The sequence below is a fragment of the Aricia agestis genome, chromosome 12 (genome assembly GCF_905147365.1).
Source record: "Aricia agestis chromosome 12, ilAriAges1.1, whole genome shotgun sequence".
NCBI lineage: Eukaryota > Metazoa > Arthropoda > Insecta > Lepidoptera > Lycaenidae > Aricia > Aricia agestis.
Genome location: NC_056417.1, coordinates 5,822,859 through 5,837,687, shown reverse-complemented (window position 1 = coordinate 5,837,687; position 14,829 = coordinate 5,822,859). Strand labels below are relative to the sequence as shown.

The window sequence follows — 14,829 nt, the reverse complement described above, 5'->3', positions numbered from 1 at the left end:
TTTGCGCCTAAACCGCTGAACCGATTTTGATAAAAATTGGTGTGCACATACTTTGACTCTCGTGAAAGGACATAAGATAATTATTGTCTTGAAAAATGTACGGTTACCGCGTTATAAAGTTTCCTATTTTGCGCCTAAGCCGCTGAACAAATTTTGATGAAACTTGGTATGGACATACCTTGAGCCCTGGAATAGGATCCTTTTTATCTCGAAAAAATGATTTCTGCTTATACCGCTACAATGGATTTTGATGATATTTGGTATGCAGATATACGTTATGTCTCGGGAAAAGACAGAGAGTTCCCGCTTCTTCTTCCCTTCCCGCACTTCCCGCAGAGAGCTCTTATGTATTGCGCACACACTTGGGCACTATGATATTACTCCTGCGTAACTGGCCTGGTTTTATTGAAACCGGCCACCGCCACCGAAACCGGTGTGGGAGTTTTTAGGGTTCCGTAGCCAAATGGCAAAAAACGGAACCCTTATAAATTCGTCATGTCTGTCTGTCTGTCTGCCCATCCGTATGTCACAGCCAGTTTTCTCCGAAACCATAAGAGCTATACTATTGAAACTTGGTAAGTAGATGTAGTCTATGAACCGTATTAAGATTTTGATACAAAAATTGAAAAATTATCAAAAATTTTAGGTATTCCCCTAGGTACAACTGAAACAATTTTTTTTTGTCTAACCTATTCGTGTGGGGTATATATGGATAGGTCTTCAAAAATCATATTGAGGTTTCTAATATAATTTCTTTGTAACCTGAATAGTTTGCGAGAGAGACTCTTCCAATGTGGTAAAATGCGTGTCTCCCCCCCCCCCCCCCCCCCCCCCCTCTAACATCTAAAGTAGGGGCATGATAATTCTAAAAAAATATATGATGTTCATTACTATAAAAACTAGCAACGAAAATTGGTTTGAACAAGATCTAGCAAGTAGTTTTTTTTTATACGTCATAAATGGTAAACCTTAATTTACCTTTCATTAAATCAACTGAAATATAAAAATAAATCAAAAACCTTTTTATTTCATAGAAATTAACCTTATTGCTGCTGCGGAACCCTTCATGGGCGAGTCCAACTCGCACTTGGCCGGTTTTTATTTATTATAATTACCAGCATTGGACATTGGGCATAATTATTGAAATACTCGTTAGTCTAATTAAATTATTAATCTAATTGCAAACTAAAATTAGAATACATTTTATACATATTATTAACTAATTAACTTACGGGTAATTTCAGATGCACAACAATTACTTCATCAATCTGATTAATTTGTAATCTGATCAAAATTACTAATTACTTTTTGCCCAACTCTGCACGTGATAAACTAATTATTTTTACATTAACTAAATTTAATCAAAATCGGTTCAGCAGTTTAAACGCAAATTAATAAAGTTTATTGCGTGAAAACCGAATATTTTCCATGATAAAAAAACATTATCCTATGTCCTTCTCCAAAACCTTACGTAATAATGTACTCTATATCGATATCATAAGCCAAATTTATTTTTGTTGACTGCGCGGGAACCGTACATTTTCCGGGAAAAAAGTATCTAATGTCATTTTAATTGATTCAAAGTATCTGCATACAAAATTTTATCAAAATCGGTTCAGCGGTTTAAGCGCAAATCATTTTAGAAACATAATACATAAATGCTATATACAAAACCTCACTTACAGGAATAAGCATTAACCATTTTTGTACTCTAGAATATGCTACAGTTGGTTTTCAAAAAAATGGATTTCACTGTCGTAAACCTCATGTTATAAAGAACAAAACTGCATTATTAACTCAAAATCCGATTTTATGTGGAATGAAACACTAATGCTTAACAGCAGCCTATTATATTTTATGTAATATGTATTTATGTTCCTGTTTAGTGATTTAGTTTTGAATAATATAATATATCACTATCTGTCCTGGCAAGCACGTATCTTTAGATTTATCATTCCTCTGTATATTAACTCGTATAATAATCGATTAAAAAATCGATATACCTATTAAAGTGGCAAAAGAGACGGGGCGCGGCGATGCCTTCGAATCGATTCCACGCGTGCGGGTATTCGCATCACTAAAGCGCTCTTGTGACGTCACAGTAGGTATGAAAAAAGTGACACGCTCGTGTTCATACAAATTGGAGCGACATGGCGTTTCTAACTAGATCCATTTCTGTGCCCTAACTTGTTATTTAGTAGAAATAAATACATACTTAAATTAGGACACATTGGTTGTATAAAAATCTGATCTAGTTTTTTAACAGAACAGCTTTATTGAGCAAATTTATAGCAAAATTATTCGTGAATGTAACATAAATATTAATTTATTTTTATTTCAAATAATTTTAGTAACAAATATCATTTTTAAACATCACATTGATACCAAAAGTATGATGAATATTATGTTAGAACAACGTCATGATTAAAATGTAGGTATTTAAAGCTTATATTAGTGTAATAAATCAGGCATAAGAAATCTGTTAACATACTAAAAAAAAAGAATTTTCTAAATGCATAGATAAGACAGAATACTATGTACTTCGCAAAAAAGTCCAAACTATGAGATAAGTTACGAAATATCTTTGTATCAAAATTTATTGTATGAAATTTTGTGACTTATCTAATAGTTTGGACCGTAGCATTATATTTTAATTATCTAAAGTAAAAGTCTACAGGTAAACTTTTTAATAAATCCAACTGATATAAAACACGCCCTTATAAAAAGTCCTTGTCTGATATTATGTTAGAAAAGTCGCGTGAATAAACACTATAATATTATTATTAATTTAGAGGGCTTGTTTTACGATTGCCTGCTACCTTTATATGGAAACAAAGTATTAGTTTTAATATTAATATTAATTTTAAATCCATTTTTATCTGGTTCATTTTGTTATGATTTATATATGTGAGAATGTAAATGATTAAGATATTTTATACGACGACTATAGCTTATACGCGTTAAGAAGGCAGAATAAAGTTGTGTTTACTCAATTTTGTCATGTCTGCATCTGCAAAAAATCCTTTCTATACTTTGCTTTAATATTTTAGTCATCAAAGAACAATATTCAATGAAAAACTAATGTTATGAATTATTATTTAAATTAATATTTATAGTTACAGTTACAAGTACTAACATAAGGGTTTTAAATTACTTCTTAAGATCACAAAATATAATTTCTTTCCGTGTTCAACTATAAAATGTCGCTTGTTGATCCTTAAGCGGTAAAATACATCGAACTTAAATTTATTTGAAAAAGGATTTTTTAATTATTTGAAACCGTGTTAGTTCTTGTCACTGCACTGTACAAATATGTTTATATGAATAGATGTTTGTGAGTATGTTGTGTGTATTATGTTCCTCAGATTTCGTTTCGTAGACACTAGACAGTAATATTGACTGAAATGACATTAGGTTAATGTGATATTTATTGTGTGTATTCGTAAGAGTTAAATAGTAATTTTCCTTATAATTATTTCGATCGCGTTAACTTTGTAGTGCGTCGTTGGCGATAATGTTAGAATTGGTCACGCTTTAAGGGGTGACAGACGTGCGAGTAAGTACGTAATGGCTCGACGAACTTAATCGCCTGTGTGTCAGCAAAGAGCCGCGAGCCTAGGGGCATGGTAATCCAGTGGTGATCCATTCTCGTGTGTCACCGACGCGAGCCGAGTAAGTTAGCGGACTTAAAACCCGCGTACTTTAAGTTCGTACGTCTGTCAGGCACTTTAAACTAATCGCTTATTTGTCAGCACCGTACGCGCCGTACGCGGCGAACGCACCGCATAGTACATGAAATGCGGCGCGTACGGTGCGTGCGTGCTGATAAATGTGCGATCACCTTTAGGTGTATTCACATTTAATGTGAACTGTTTTGACTTTAACTCTAGTGACTTACTACAAGCTTAACGCGAGTAGACTATAGTTTAACGTTCAGTAACCGATATCTGCATTTATTTAAAAGCTAATTTTATGATTGAGATTAATTTCAAAGTAAGATTTTGCTTTTTAGTTACGTATTTTCTTACCTCAAGGTTTTGTTGTAAATAAATACATAAATATATATTGTTACAATGGATAGCATCAGGCAAAAAAGAAGTTAAATGGGTAATAAATCCGGCGCAAAAATCCGCTTTGGTCAATCTCAACTTGTAGCCCGGCCACCAAACAGGCAGAAATTTGTCCGTTTTTTTTAAATGAAATAAGGGGGCAAACGGGTCACCTGATGGAAAGCAACTTCCGTCGCCCATGGACACTCGCAACATCAGAAGAGCTGCAGGTGCGTTGCCGGCCTTTTAAGAGGGAATAGGGTAATAGGGGAGGGTAGGGATGGGAAGGGAAGGGAATTGGGGATGATAGGAAAGGAAATTGGGCCTCCGGTAAACTCACTCACTCGGCGAAACACAGCGCAAGCGCTGTTTCACGCCGGTTTTCTGTGAGAACGTGGTATTTCTCCGGTCGAGCCGGCCCATTCGTGCCGAAGCATGGCTCTCCCACGTATAAAATTGCTAGTTGTCTCTTTCGCTCAGAAATAAATATGCTTTTATTTATTACCATCGATATCTACCCGTTGCTATCCATAGTAACAGTTTATTATGGACTTTATTTACATAATCCTAGTTTTCTCGACTGAATCGTTAGCTAGTAAAATGATTTTTGTACAAAAATATTATTTTAGTATTGGACGTGTTTTCAGTAAGGCTGATTGTAGATTTATTATTGATTCATAATTTATTTTACTGGAGAATATTTGGCAGTTGTGTTCGTTCCTTTTTTGTAAGGCTCAATATTATATTTTTTACTGTGTAAACAGAAATGATAATTTTTATATCTATTTAAATTGTTTAATTAAAATACTGTATGAGCATTATGAAGTACCTAGGTATTATATAATTTCTAGGCATAGTGAATGTATATTAAACATTACAGGTGTAATACTTAACGTTTTGGTGTAAATGTAATCGAATAAGAATCAAATAATTGGGCTTAAAATTGCCATAATGATGATGTTCCCTCTATCAATACGTGTAATAAAGATATATTATATTCAGTGGTATTTACTGTTGTTTTGATATAATTGGCAAAAGCACTCCCTATTCCTCTCTCATAACCCAGTGCAATGAATACCGTACTCACAAGGAGACCCAATGGGACGGTGGACCGACACGACTGGCGATGGATCGCGCAGGACCGACTTTTTACATGCACATCCGACGCATGGATCATCTAAGGGTCAATTTATACTAGCGGAGAGTCGAAGCGAAGCGAATTCCCAAAAACTGAACAATTTTTTTTATTAATTCAACCTTAACTCCAGAGAGTAACGCATACATTACTTCTGCGAGGCCAGTCAGCGATGGTAGGGCGTAACGACGCGAATTCGCGCGGATGCGAATGCGAAAGAGAAGAAGAAATTCTCAGGAGTAATAAAGTGCGTTAAAGCTTTGGAGTTAAGGTTGAATTTGCTTTATTCAGTTTTAATAATTCGCTTCGACTCTGCGCTAGTATAAATTGACCCTAAGTAAGATGATCCATGCGTCAGACAATCAGGTAATTAGCCTGCATTGTCCTAACCCAACATGGAAATAACTCGTTTCCAACGCGGGAATCGAACCCATGACCTCCGAGTAAAGAGCCGTGCTCTAAACCACTGGACCACGGAGGCGTAATAAGTTACATTGCACCTTGTAACGTCAGCCCCACCTCAAGAAATCATTCTGTTGCCTTGATTTTATTCAACCTACAAAGCAGCATTATGAACACTTTATATTCTAAATTTCGCTATTTATATTGCGAAAGCAATACAACGGGCGAAAACTTTGTAAAATCGGCTGACAATTGCCTCTTGAATTACTGTCGCAGAAGACATAATCACCCTGATGCCGATAACGAAGTAATTCGACCATTTATAGGTCTACCAGAATCTGATGGCAAAAAGTGAGAAAATAAATTGACTCTCTCTAGCAATACCGGTGTAATTGGAATACCTAAAACATTTTGATCCATTTTTTTCCTTATAGCGGATGATTCTGTGTGTGCAACATGCAAATACAATATAAGTAAATTTATCCAATGATCAAGGATTTTTGAAAATCTGCTGTCAAAATTTGCCATCAGATTCTGGTAGACCTATACTCTCTATCACTTGCACAAAATCAGCAATACGAGATAGTATCTCGTTCCGAATTTCTATTTCCCAGAAATACGTCTTGAAATTAAAAATAACAGCATTCTTGGGGATTAAACGTTTATTATCACAAACAAAATAATTTGCTTACAGCTGTATTATGATATAAATTACGTACTACTACTAAACAATACATAGATAAGTAAACTTTTTTGTATAACTACTAAACAAACTGAACCCTTATTCTTGTTCATATTTGTGATATACAAAATAACATGAATATATCACAAAATTTAAAAAGCCACTTTGCGCTCTAAAAAGACAAAACAAATAAATCTTCTGCAGCACTTGATTGGAACTGCAGCGCTTTCATTCATGAAGCGATACGTGGCTTACAAGAATAATTAAGCATCTGTTTAGAAATTGATTTTAGGCAAAATATGACGGTCCTACGCAATTTAGTCAGGTTATGTTAAGCCAAGTCGTCACTCCACCAACATTAGCTTTGTCCACATTGTGCCTTTTTCTGTTCGTCAAGGGCATGCGTTATAGCGCAGTCAACAGCGAACGTGAGGCATGCCCGCGACGCATGCCCTCTGACCGTATCCAAAACTTCAAAATTGACAATATTGGCGTTGCGTTCCTTGACGCATTCAATTATTGAATGCGCCAATACGAAAGTTGATGACAAAAATTGAAAACGAAAGTGCACAGTGTGGACATAGCCGACTTTTCATAACTCTGCTAAATAAAGCAGGTCTACCTTTCCGCCTTTTATTCAATTTCTTGGACAATTAACAACTGGAACATTACTATAACTAATAAAAACTATCTTCAACATCCTTATTATAACGTTTCAAAAAACCTATCACAATCCAATCAGACTATATTTTCCACTTTCAGTGACAAACACTTATTGACTTCATTACTTATTATTATTACTACTATTAATTCATAATTATAATGTAGATCAAAGATCATTAAAGTTATGTAAACTCAAACAAGGATAATAAAGAAGATACAAAATTAACGCAACCACCTATAAGTAACTAAAGTGAAAAAGTAATGTTTTGTTAATAACATATTTTAAATATGTACTACATTTTAATATATATTTAATAAAATCATGTTATAGTATAACAAAATTTATAAATTTGTTTAATAAGTACAATCTAATACTTAAACAATTTTGCTGCCTTCAGTATTGAATTTCTTTATGAAAACTTTATAAAATATATCAGATCTGAGACATACAAAATATTAAATTTGTTTTACAGACTACAACAAAACACGAGAATCTAAACTACTAGAGATAAGCAAGACTAGGTTATAGTTCTAGAGATAAACAGGACTATGTCATATTCGATTTCTTTACAAACATTCAACAATTTCAGTTTCATAACAATGCAATGTGGTTATGTATTTAGCGCAGTTGATACAATTTTTAATTCGACTGATAGCAAAATTTAATAATTGTTTTGAAGAAAAAAAAAACTACGCAAGTTCTTGTGTATTATAATTATTTGTAAATGGATTTTCATGAAGAAGGACATTATAAGGTACAATTTTAAATTCAAGTATTATATAACGCATATTTTGGTGAATTTAGACCCACCTAGTCCTAGATTATAGCACGAGACGACCCTGTGTCTTGATTTTTACAAATATGATATATATAGAAAAAGCTATAAATCATGTGACACGCGCCTCCTTTTTTATAAGCTATAACGCACCGTAAGTGGGCCCCTAGACCAGTGGTCCCCAACCTTTTTTTCATACGGGCCACAAACTTTCACGACGACTTTACATTATTTTGCCGGTGGGCGTAATTTTTAAATGGTTTAACATCACGCGAGCCACAGATAAAGTCCCGGAGGGCCGCGGGTATGACCTAGATAATCAAATTTATTGTGCACTATCATTGAACAATTTATATAGCGTTCAATATTAACCTTAGACGGTTAATAATATTGCACAATACGTGATAATGAACAATAAAATTGATCGTCTAGGCGGCCGCTAAATTTGAAATTTTCTTCAAGAAAGCCTCCGATACTGCGTTACGTAATACTTGAACGCTCTCTTAACGACCACAACGCGCCATCTAGCGGAAGAGACCACGAACATAATATAGTATGTATCAGAAAAAATATTCATAGTCCGATCTACGTTATTCGGTCGGGTTATGCTAAACTCAATCGACGGACCATGATTAATTTGACATAACCAATAATAAATAAAATAGGTCCACCCTATGAATCAGATTGTTTGATGGTAATAACAGAGAAGTTGTTGATGGTCGCTGGCAGACCAACCAATGTAATTTGGTCGCGGTATATCAAATCCAGTCGACAGATTACAACTAACATTGAATTGACACAATACGACCAAATAACGTAGGTCCGTCAACTGCCTATGAATCAGTTTTCCAATGGTACATAACAGCATGAACGCGCCATCTTTCGTTGGGCCGCGACAATATTTGACTGCTACATACATTACTGTTGCGGTAGGGGTTCATCCAGTAACTTCTCTAGCTGGGTGACCGTGGTGACGGGCAGCGAGCACGCGAACCGCCGACACACGTATGCCGTCGGTACGTCACCGCGCGGCTTTGTGTTGCCGCCCACTGTAAGATAATATGCTTAGTTACTATACAGCTTACCACACCGTGTTTACAGAAGTTATAATAATTCAATGTTATTTACTTGTCTGATGTCATTTGAAAGTAGCTTGACAGACAATAAAAAAACATTGCAAAACTAATAACTATATAGCCCTCTCCACACTCGCACCGCGAATTGCGGTCGCGATTCATGGGTGCTACGTCGTGAACACGACGCAATCAAATACGGCCCTCTACACTCGCAATCTTCGCATTTACGTTCGCGCATTTCAGTAAAAGGGACGTTGAAGTCAATGTTGTTGCTGCTCTGACATTGTGTGTGACTGCGAATAAAAGCGAGAGTGGACGATGTTCGCATTCGCGCTTCGCGAGCCCTTTGTCGCGGGCCAAAAAACCGACACCAGACGGGAAAAGCCGCGAAGCGCGAACGCGAAGCCGCGAAACCCTCCACACTCGCGTGTCGCGGCCTTCGCGGGCTTTCACGTCGCGAGTGTGGAGCCCGCATATGAGAAACATCACAGACGCGAACGTCATGAACTTACCCATACAAAAATGTTACATACTAAAATATTATCATTTATCACTTTGTTTTGTTACAACCTGTAGCTGTATAAGTTATAGTTTACCTACGAGTATATGATATTTAGTTCTTGTCTGTAACATGTTTGCATTATTTAAATATTTGATTTACTAGGCTATGCTAGGTTATTATTTTAAACTTTAACAAATAAATACTGCGTACGTACCAGGCGCGTCGTTATCATGCACGCTGAGCACGCGCGCCGCCAGCAGCCGAGAGCGGACCGCGCGTGCTAGTTCCAGCGTGCGTTCGTCTTCGCGCGGACCCGATATCACCACCTGCAAAATTATAATTATTGTTGTCTCGTCAAGTCGTCACTAGTCGTCAATATTTTATTACCAAAAAATCACAATTTTATCTGGTTAAAACCAATGTCGTTAAGACAAAAAATCCAAAATGGTGGAGCCATTTTTGAGCTATAGCAAAACATTCAAATAGCAATACTTACAATTTTATGTTTTTTTTGTCTTCTAAAATATTTAACCGGTTGCGAATCATATACAAATTCATACATTAAAATATTGCTACATAATATTATATCGTACAGTGTAAAACGAGACTGCAATATACTTGCGTGCCTAAAAGATACACAAGTTAATACTCAAACCTCGAATTTCGGATCCAAGTTTATATTCGCGAACGCTCGGAGTGTGCGCTGCGCCGCGACTCGCGTATCGCACATCATCTCCCGAAAGTGGACTTTAAAGTGGACTTTCGATCCTCGCAGCAAGCGACCCACAAAAATTAAAATCAAATGCCACTTTATAAACTAGGCTATGGGTTTCATTTTCTACCGATATTGGTTTACCCAAGCCGCCACTGCTTTGGAGGAAATTAATCTTAGTTCATAAAGTGGCATTTTGTTTGAGTTTTAGTCGGTCAGTGAGGATCGAAAAGTCACCGTTAGATACGTTTCGATGGATTTTTCCCCACAATACCTGTGTAGGCGAGTCGTTATAGAACATGAGCGCGGACATCATCTCGGGGAGCGCGGTCGGCGCCTGCTCGAGCCGCGTCGCGAACGCTCGGAGTATGCGCTGCGCCGCGTCGCGCGTGTTCGCGCCGTGCACCGCGAGGCGTTGCAGGTTGTGACACGCTACACTGTTGCCCGACGGCTCGGCGCCATCTTGGTCTGCAAAAAACTTTATTAATAACTTTATCTATGTAATATTAATACGTGAGCCAAAAACTTTGTATCCCTTTTGACGAAAAATGGGGAAACGTAGGTGAATGAAATTTTGCACAGTTATAGTTTATATGGTGAAGGAGTGCATCGAGCTATTATTATTTTGAAATTATGCTTATATCATAATTTTTTTTAATAAATAAAACATTACACACACTACAACACACACACTAGGAAAAATGACAGATTTTTGAGTGACAACTGAAAAGCCTATACATACGAATAAAGGCGGCCATTTTTAAAAGAAGAAGTAAATAATAATTATACTCTTTTATTTATGGTTGAAGTCTGTTGACAATAAGGTGAAAAATTGAAAATGGTTTAGTTTTTTTATTGAATCTTAGATACTATTAGACAATGTTTACACGGCCAGTATGAGATCAGCTGAGTCCCAGAGATAAGAGTTGAAAAAAATATGATAAAATTAATATTTTTTTACAAAATATTGGTCGTAGTCCTAATGTCGTTGAAACTAAGGTCGACTTTCGACCATTGGGCGATCTCTACATTGATTTTATACCTTCTTTCAATCTTAGAACAACGGAGCTGTCTTCATTAGAACAAGTGAAGTATCCACCGGTCTCGGCATCCCAAAACAGTTCATTTTGTTTCTCCTGCAGCTCCTGAGCCCAGTTTAACCAGAACGGATCAAATGTCGCCTCGTATAAGTCCAATAAACCCTTGATTAAGAATGCATAGTCGTCGAGAAATCCGGGAATCGGTTCAGCACTGTAAAGGAAAGTTTAAATTTTTAACATAATATATTCATTATTTACACATTACAGGGTTTGTTTAGTAACGAGAAGCGCTTAACGTGCGTTTTGATGATGCGCGTTTACAATTACGTATATTATATTGAAAAAATAATAAATAAATCCTTGCCTTTGAGTAACTGACCCATCTTCACATCTGTAGCAAGAATGAATAAGTGTCTTCGTATTAGGGTCATACATATGTTCTCTTATGAACTTCGCAGTTTTTACGGCATCTTCAATAAATTCCTTTTCGCCCAATCCTTGGCCCGCTTGAGCTAGGCCAGCTAGCATCAGGCCATTCCATGAACATAGCATTTTGTCATCTAAATGAGGACGAGGCCTTTTGAGTCGCTCCTCAAACAAAATATTAATACATTTTGCCAATACATCATCAAGCTCTTCAACAGTTATTGCAAATTTATCTGCCGTTTCTTCCTTGCTGCCGTATATTATAAGAACATTCTTATTTTTGAGCTCACCATGCGGATCACTTCCACGAGAAATATTTCCGCATTGCTCAACGTTGAAGTAATCGCAGAATATGTCAATGTATGGTGTTGAGCCGATGAGTTTATCACCTAACAGAGATTCTATTTCGTGATACTCCCACACGCAAAATGCTCCCTCCTGTTTGGCCGGAGCTCCGTAAAATGGATAGGAGTCAGCATCTTCAGCGCTGTAGTAGCCCCCAGATGGATGCCTCAAATCTCTGTTTACATACTTTATTATATCCCGAACTACGTCAGCATAAAAATCGTCTTTCGTTGCGAGATATGCGTCCGTATATGCGACGGTCAATTGGGCCTGGTCATACAACATTTTCTCAAAATGTGGAACATGCCACTTCCCATCGACCGAATAACGAGCGAATCCGCTAGACACATGATCGTGAATGCCACCTTTGGCTATTTTCGTCAAGGAGTGTAAACACATTTCTAAGCATTTTTTGCCATCAGCATTATTCTTGTCTCGAGCATAATAATGGAAAAGGAAATTGAAAATGGAGGCCTGCGGAAATTTTGGTGCAGTACCAAACCCTCCAAACTCTGGTTCATATTGATTCATAAGTCTTCTAACGCATTTATTCCAAGTGGCTTCCCCTGGTATTTCAAAGGAGCTCTCTTGGTCCACTTTTGACATATCTTTTAGGGCTACCATAATATTGTTACTTGCTTCCAAGAACTGTGACTGATTTTCTTTCCATTTTGCTGCTAACGATAATAGTATGCTTTTGAATCCTGGCCGTCCATATCGATCTTCAGGAGGGAAATATGTGCCACCAGTTACTGGTCTTAAATCTGGAGTCAGGAATACGGACATCGGCCAGCCTCCACTGCCAGTTGAGGCCATGATGAAGAGCATGTAGACTCTATCAATGTCAGGGCGTTCCTCCCGATCTACTTTTATATTGATGTAATGTTCATTCATCACTTGCGCTACACTCTCACTCTCAAAGGACTCCTTCTCCATGACATGACACCAGTGACAGGTAGAGTAGCCAACTGACAGGAATATGAGTTTGTTTTCTTTCCTTGCCCTGTCTATCGCTTCTTGGCCCCATGGATACCAGTCTACGGGGTTGTGAGCATGTTGTAGTAAATATGGAGACTTTTCTGATACAAGTCTGTTTGTATGTTTGTGTTGGGAAGCAGAGCTTGTTTCCGGTGTGGGTGAAGTCATTTTTATTATGTTGTCACTGTTGTAACTTCTTTTTACTTGTAATGATGGGAAAGTGTTGTGGTTAATAAGAGATATCCTGAAAATTTAAAACACTGAATTAAACACAGGATAGCATGATTGCACAAGCTAGAGAAAAATATTTCTGAATGTAGATACTATTAGGTGCCTACCACCAGTTCGGGTTAGTTCCCGAACCGGTGGTAGGCACCTTAGTATCAATGTTCAGAAATTTTTTTGTAAAAAAATTACTCTGAATAAAAAATATTTTGATTTTTGATTTTAGATAATAGAGATTAATTACCCTAGATTTGGCTGTGGCTAATATGATTTATATTTTAATTTTAAATCATTTATCCTCATATAAGTGGGTCTTTCTTGTTTATTAAATGATAAAATATGGTTTAACACATACAATGCAGGTTAAGTAAATTTATTTTAGTAAACTATTTACTTTATAAGACTAGACAATTACAAATAGGCAGTAATCTTATTTATTTTCCAATAACAAGGGACATGCCTTTATTTTAAAAGGCTAATTAAGCCTTTTAAAAATTAAATGAATACTAATGAAATATTATAAATTTCAACCTTAGAAAACAGTTTTACGCAAAATGTACACTTTTGTTATGGTCCAGGGAACTCTATTACAGAATAAGGAAAAGAAAAGAACATAATCAGCTTAGATCTTTCACTCATTATCAATACCATCAACCTTAGCTGATGTTAGTAAGGTAATCTGGAAGCAATACAAGTATTCATAATAAGACTCAGGGTTATACTGAAAACTCAATCAATTGAAATATTGAGGTTATTCATGTCGTCAAAACAGTTTACATAACTTCTATAAAATTCGATTTGGCTAACAATAAACTTGACAACGCACACATAAAAGACATGGTATTCAACTAATGTATAATTATTCAATTACCTTTTGCTTATTTCGATATCCCGATGATTACACAGGGGATGTGACAAAATATTTTCTTTCGACGTATTTTGGTTTAGGTTCAAACTTTTAAACCTATTGTCACCTGTAGAAAACCGACGCAGCAAGACAACAGCTCTGCCTGCAGGCATAATAAATGAGGGCCTAAAAGGATTATCTTTTACTTCATTAATAATTTAATAAACTATTTCAATGCGCGAAAATAAACAGTGACCAAAACAACAACATGAAATTATGATTTGACGTTGACAAATGACATATTGTCATTGTTTTTTAATTCGTCCCGGTCAGGACAGGCAAAGGGAGCGTTGCCCATACAGCCAAGATGAAATTATGATTTGACGTTGACAAATGACATAATGTCAATGCCAATAGAACACTGACACGAAGTTTTTAGATGTAAAAACATATAAACAAAAGATTGATATTTTAAGTTCTTTTGTTTGTTGTGACTTGTGTGTATAGTCTGTCAAGAAAGTGAAGAAATTAAAAATTGGCAACATCGTAGTGTCATCCCTTTTTTTTAGATTGATTTGATCTCATGTACTCTCAACTCTGTAGGTTTTGAGTCTAGACTCAAGTGGTTCCTACGGACAATGATAAGGCAGAGTCAGACAATTAACGTATGCACCGATTATGAAATTACGATTCACGCACATTTATGGACCAATGACTATTATAATTTACCTACAACAAACCATAATAATTATTAGACACAATGAAATCAAACTTGCTATTTTGTTTCAACAGGCACTCTGATTTATTAGTTAGTAATATTAATGTTTTTGTTGTTGTTGATAAAAACGACATCATTTACAAACAAATACAATATTATCAACTTAGTTCATAAATAGTTACTTCTATTCTAAGAAGCTTCGATTCAATATTACATATTTTATGTAATATTTTACTAGGTAAAGCAAACACGT

At 36.1% G+C, this 14,829-nt stretch overlaps 1 protein-coding gene across 1 annotated transcript; it reads right to left on the bottom strand.

Moving 5' to 3' along the window:
- Window positions 1-7,282: 7,282 nt before the first annotated feature.
- LOC121732199 (spermatogenesis-associated protein 20) lies at window positions 7,283-14,135 on the bottom strand. Its single transcript, XM_042121999.1, has 6 exons — window positions 13,883-14,135; window positions 11,402-13,030; window positions 11,040-11,248; window positions 10,272-10,465; window positions 9,500-9,611; window positions 7,283-8,756 (listed from the first exon to the last, which is right to left on the bottom strand). The coding sequence occupies exons 1-6, from the start codon at window positions 14,029-14,031 to the stop codon at window positions 8,626-8,628; spliced, it is 2,424 nt and encodes an 807-aa protein (XP_041977933.1). The 5' UTR covers window positions 14,032-14,135; the 3' UTR covers window positions 7,283-8,625.
- Window positions 14,136-14,829: the final 694 nt, after the last annotated feature.

Bases quoted from the DNA above. Each gene is read 5' to 3' on its own strand.
- LOC121732199 (XM_042121999.1), bottom strand. From the start codon at position 14,031: ATGCCTGCAGGCAGAGCTGTTGTCTTGCTGCGTCGGTTTTCTACAGGT. The intron at 11,249-11,401 runs GCAAGGATTTAT...TTTCCTTTACAG, and splicing joins GATGGGTCAGTTACTCAAAG to TGCTGAACCGATTCCCGGAT. The intron at 9,612-10,271 runs GTATTGTGGGGA...ATAATTTTGCAG, and splicing joins ATAACGACTCGCCTACACAG to GTGGTGATATCGGGTCCGCG.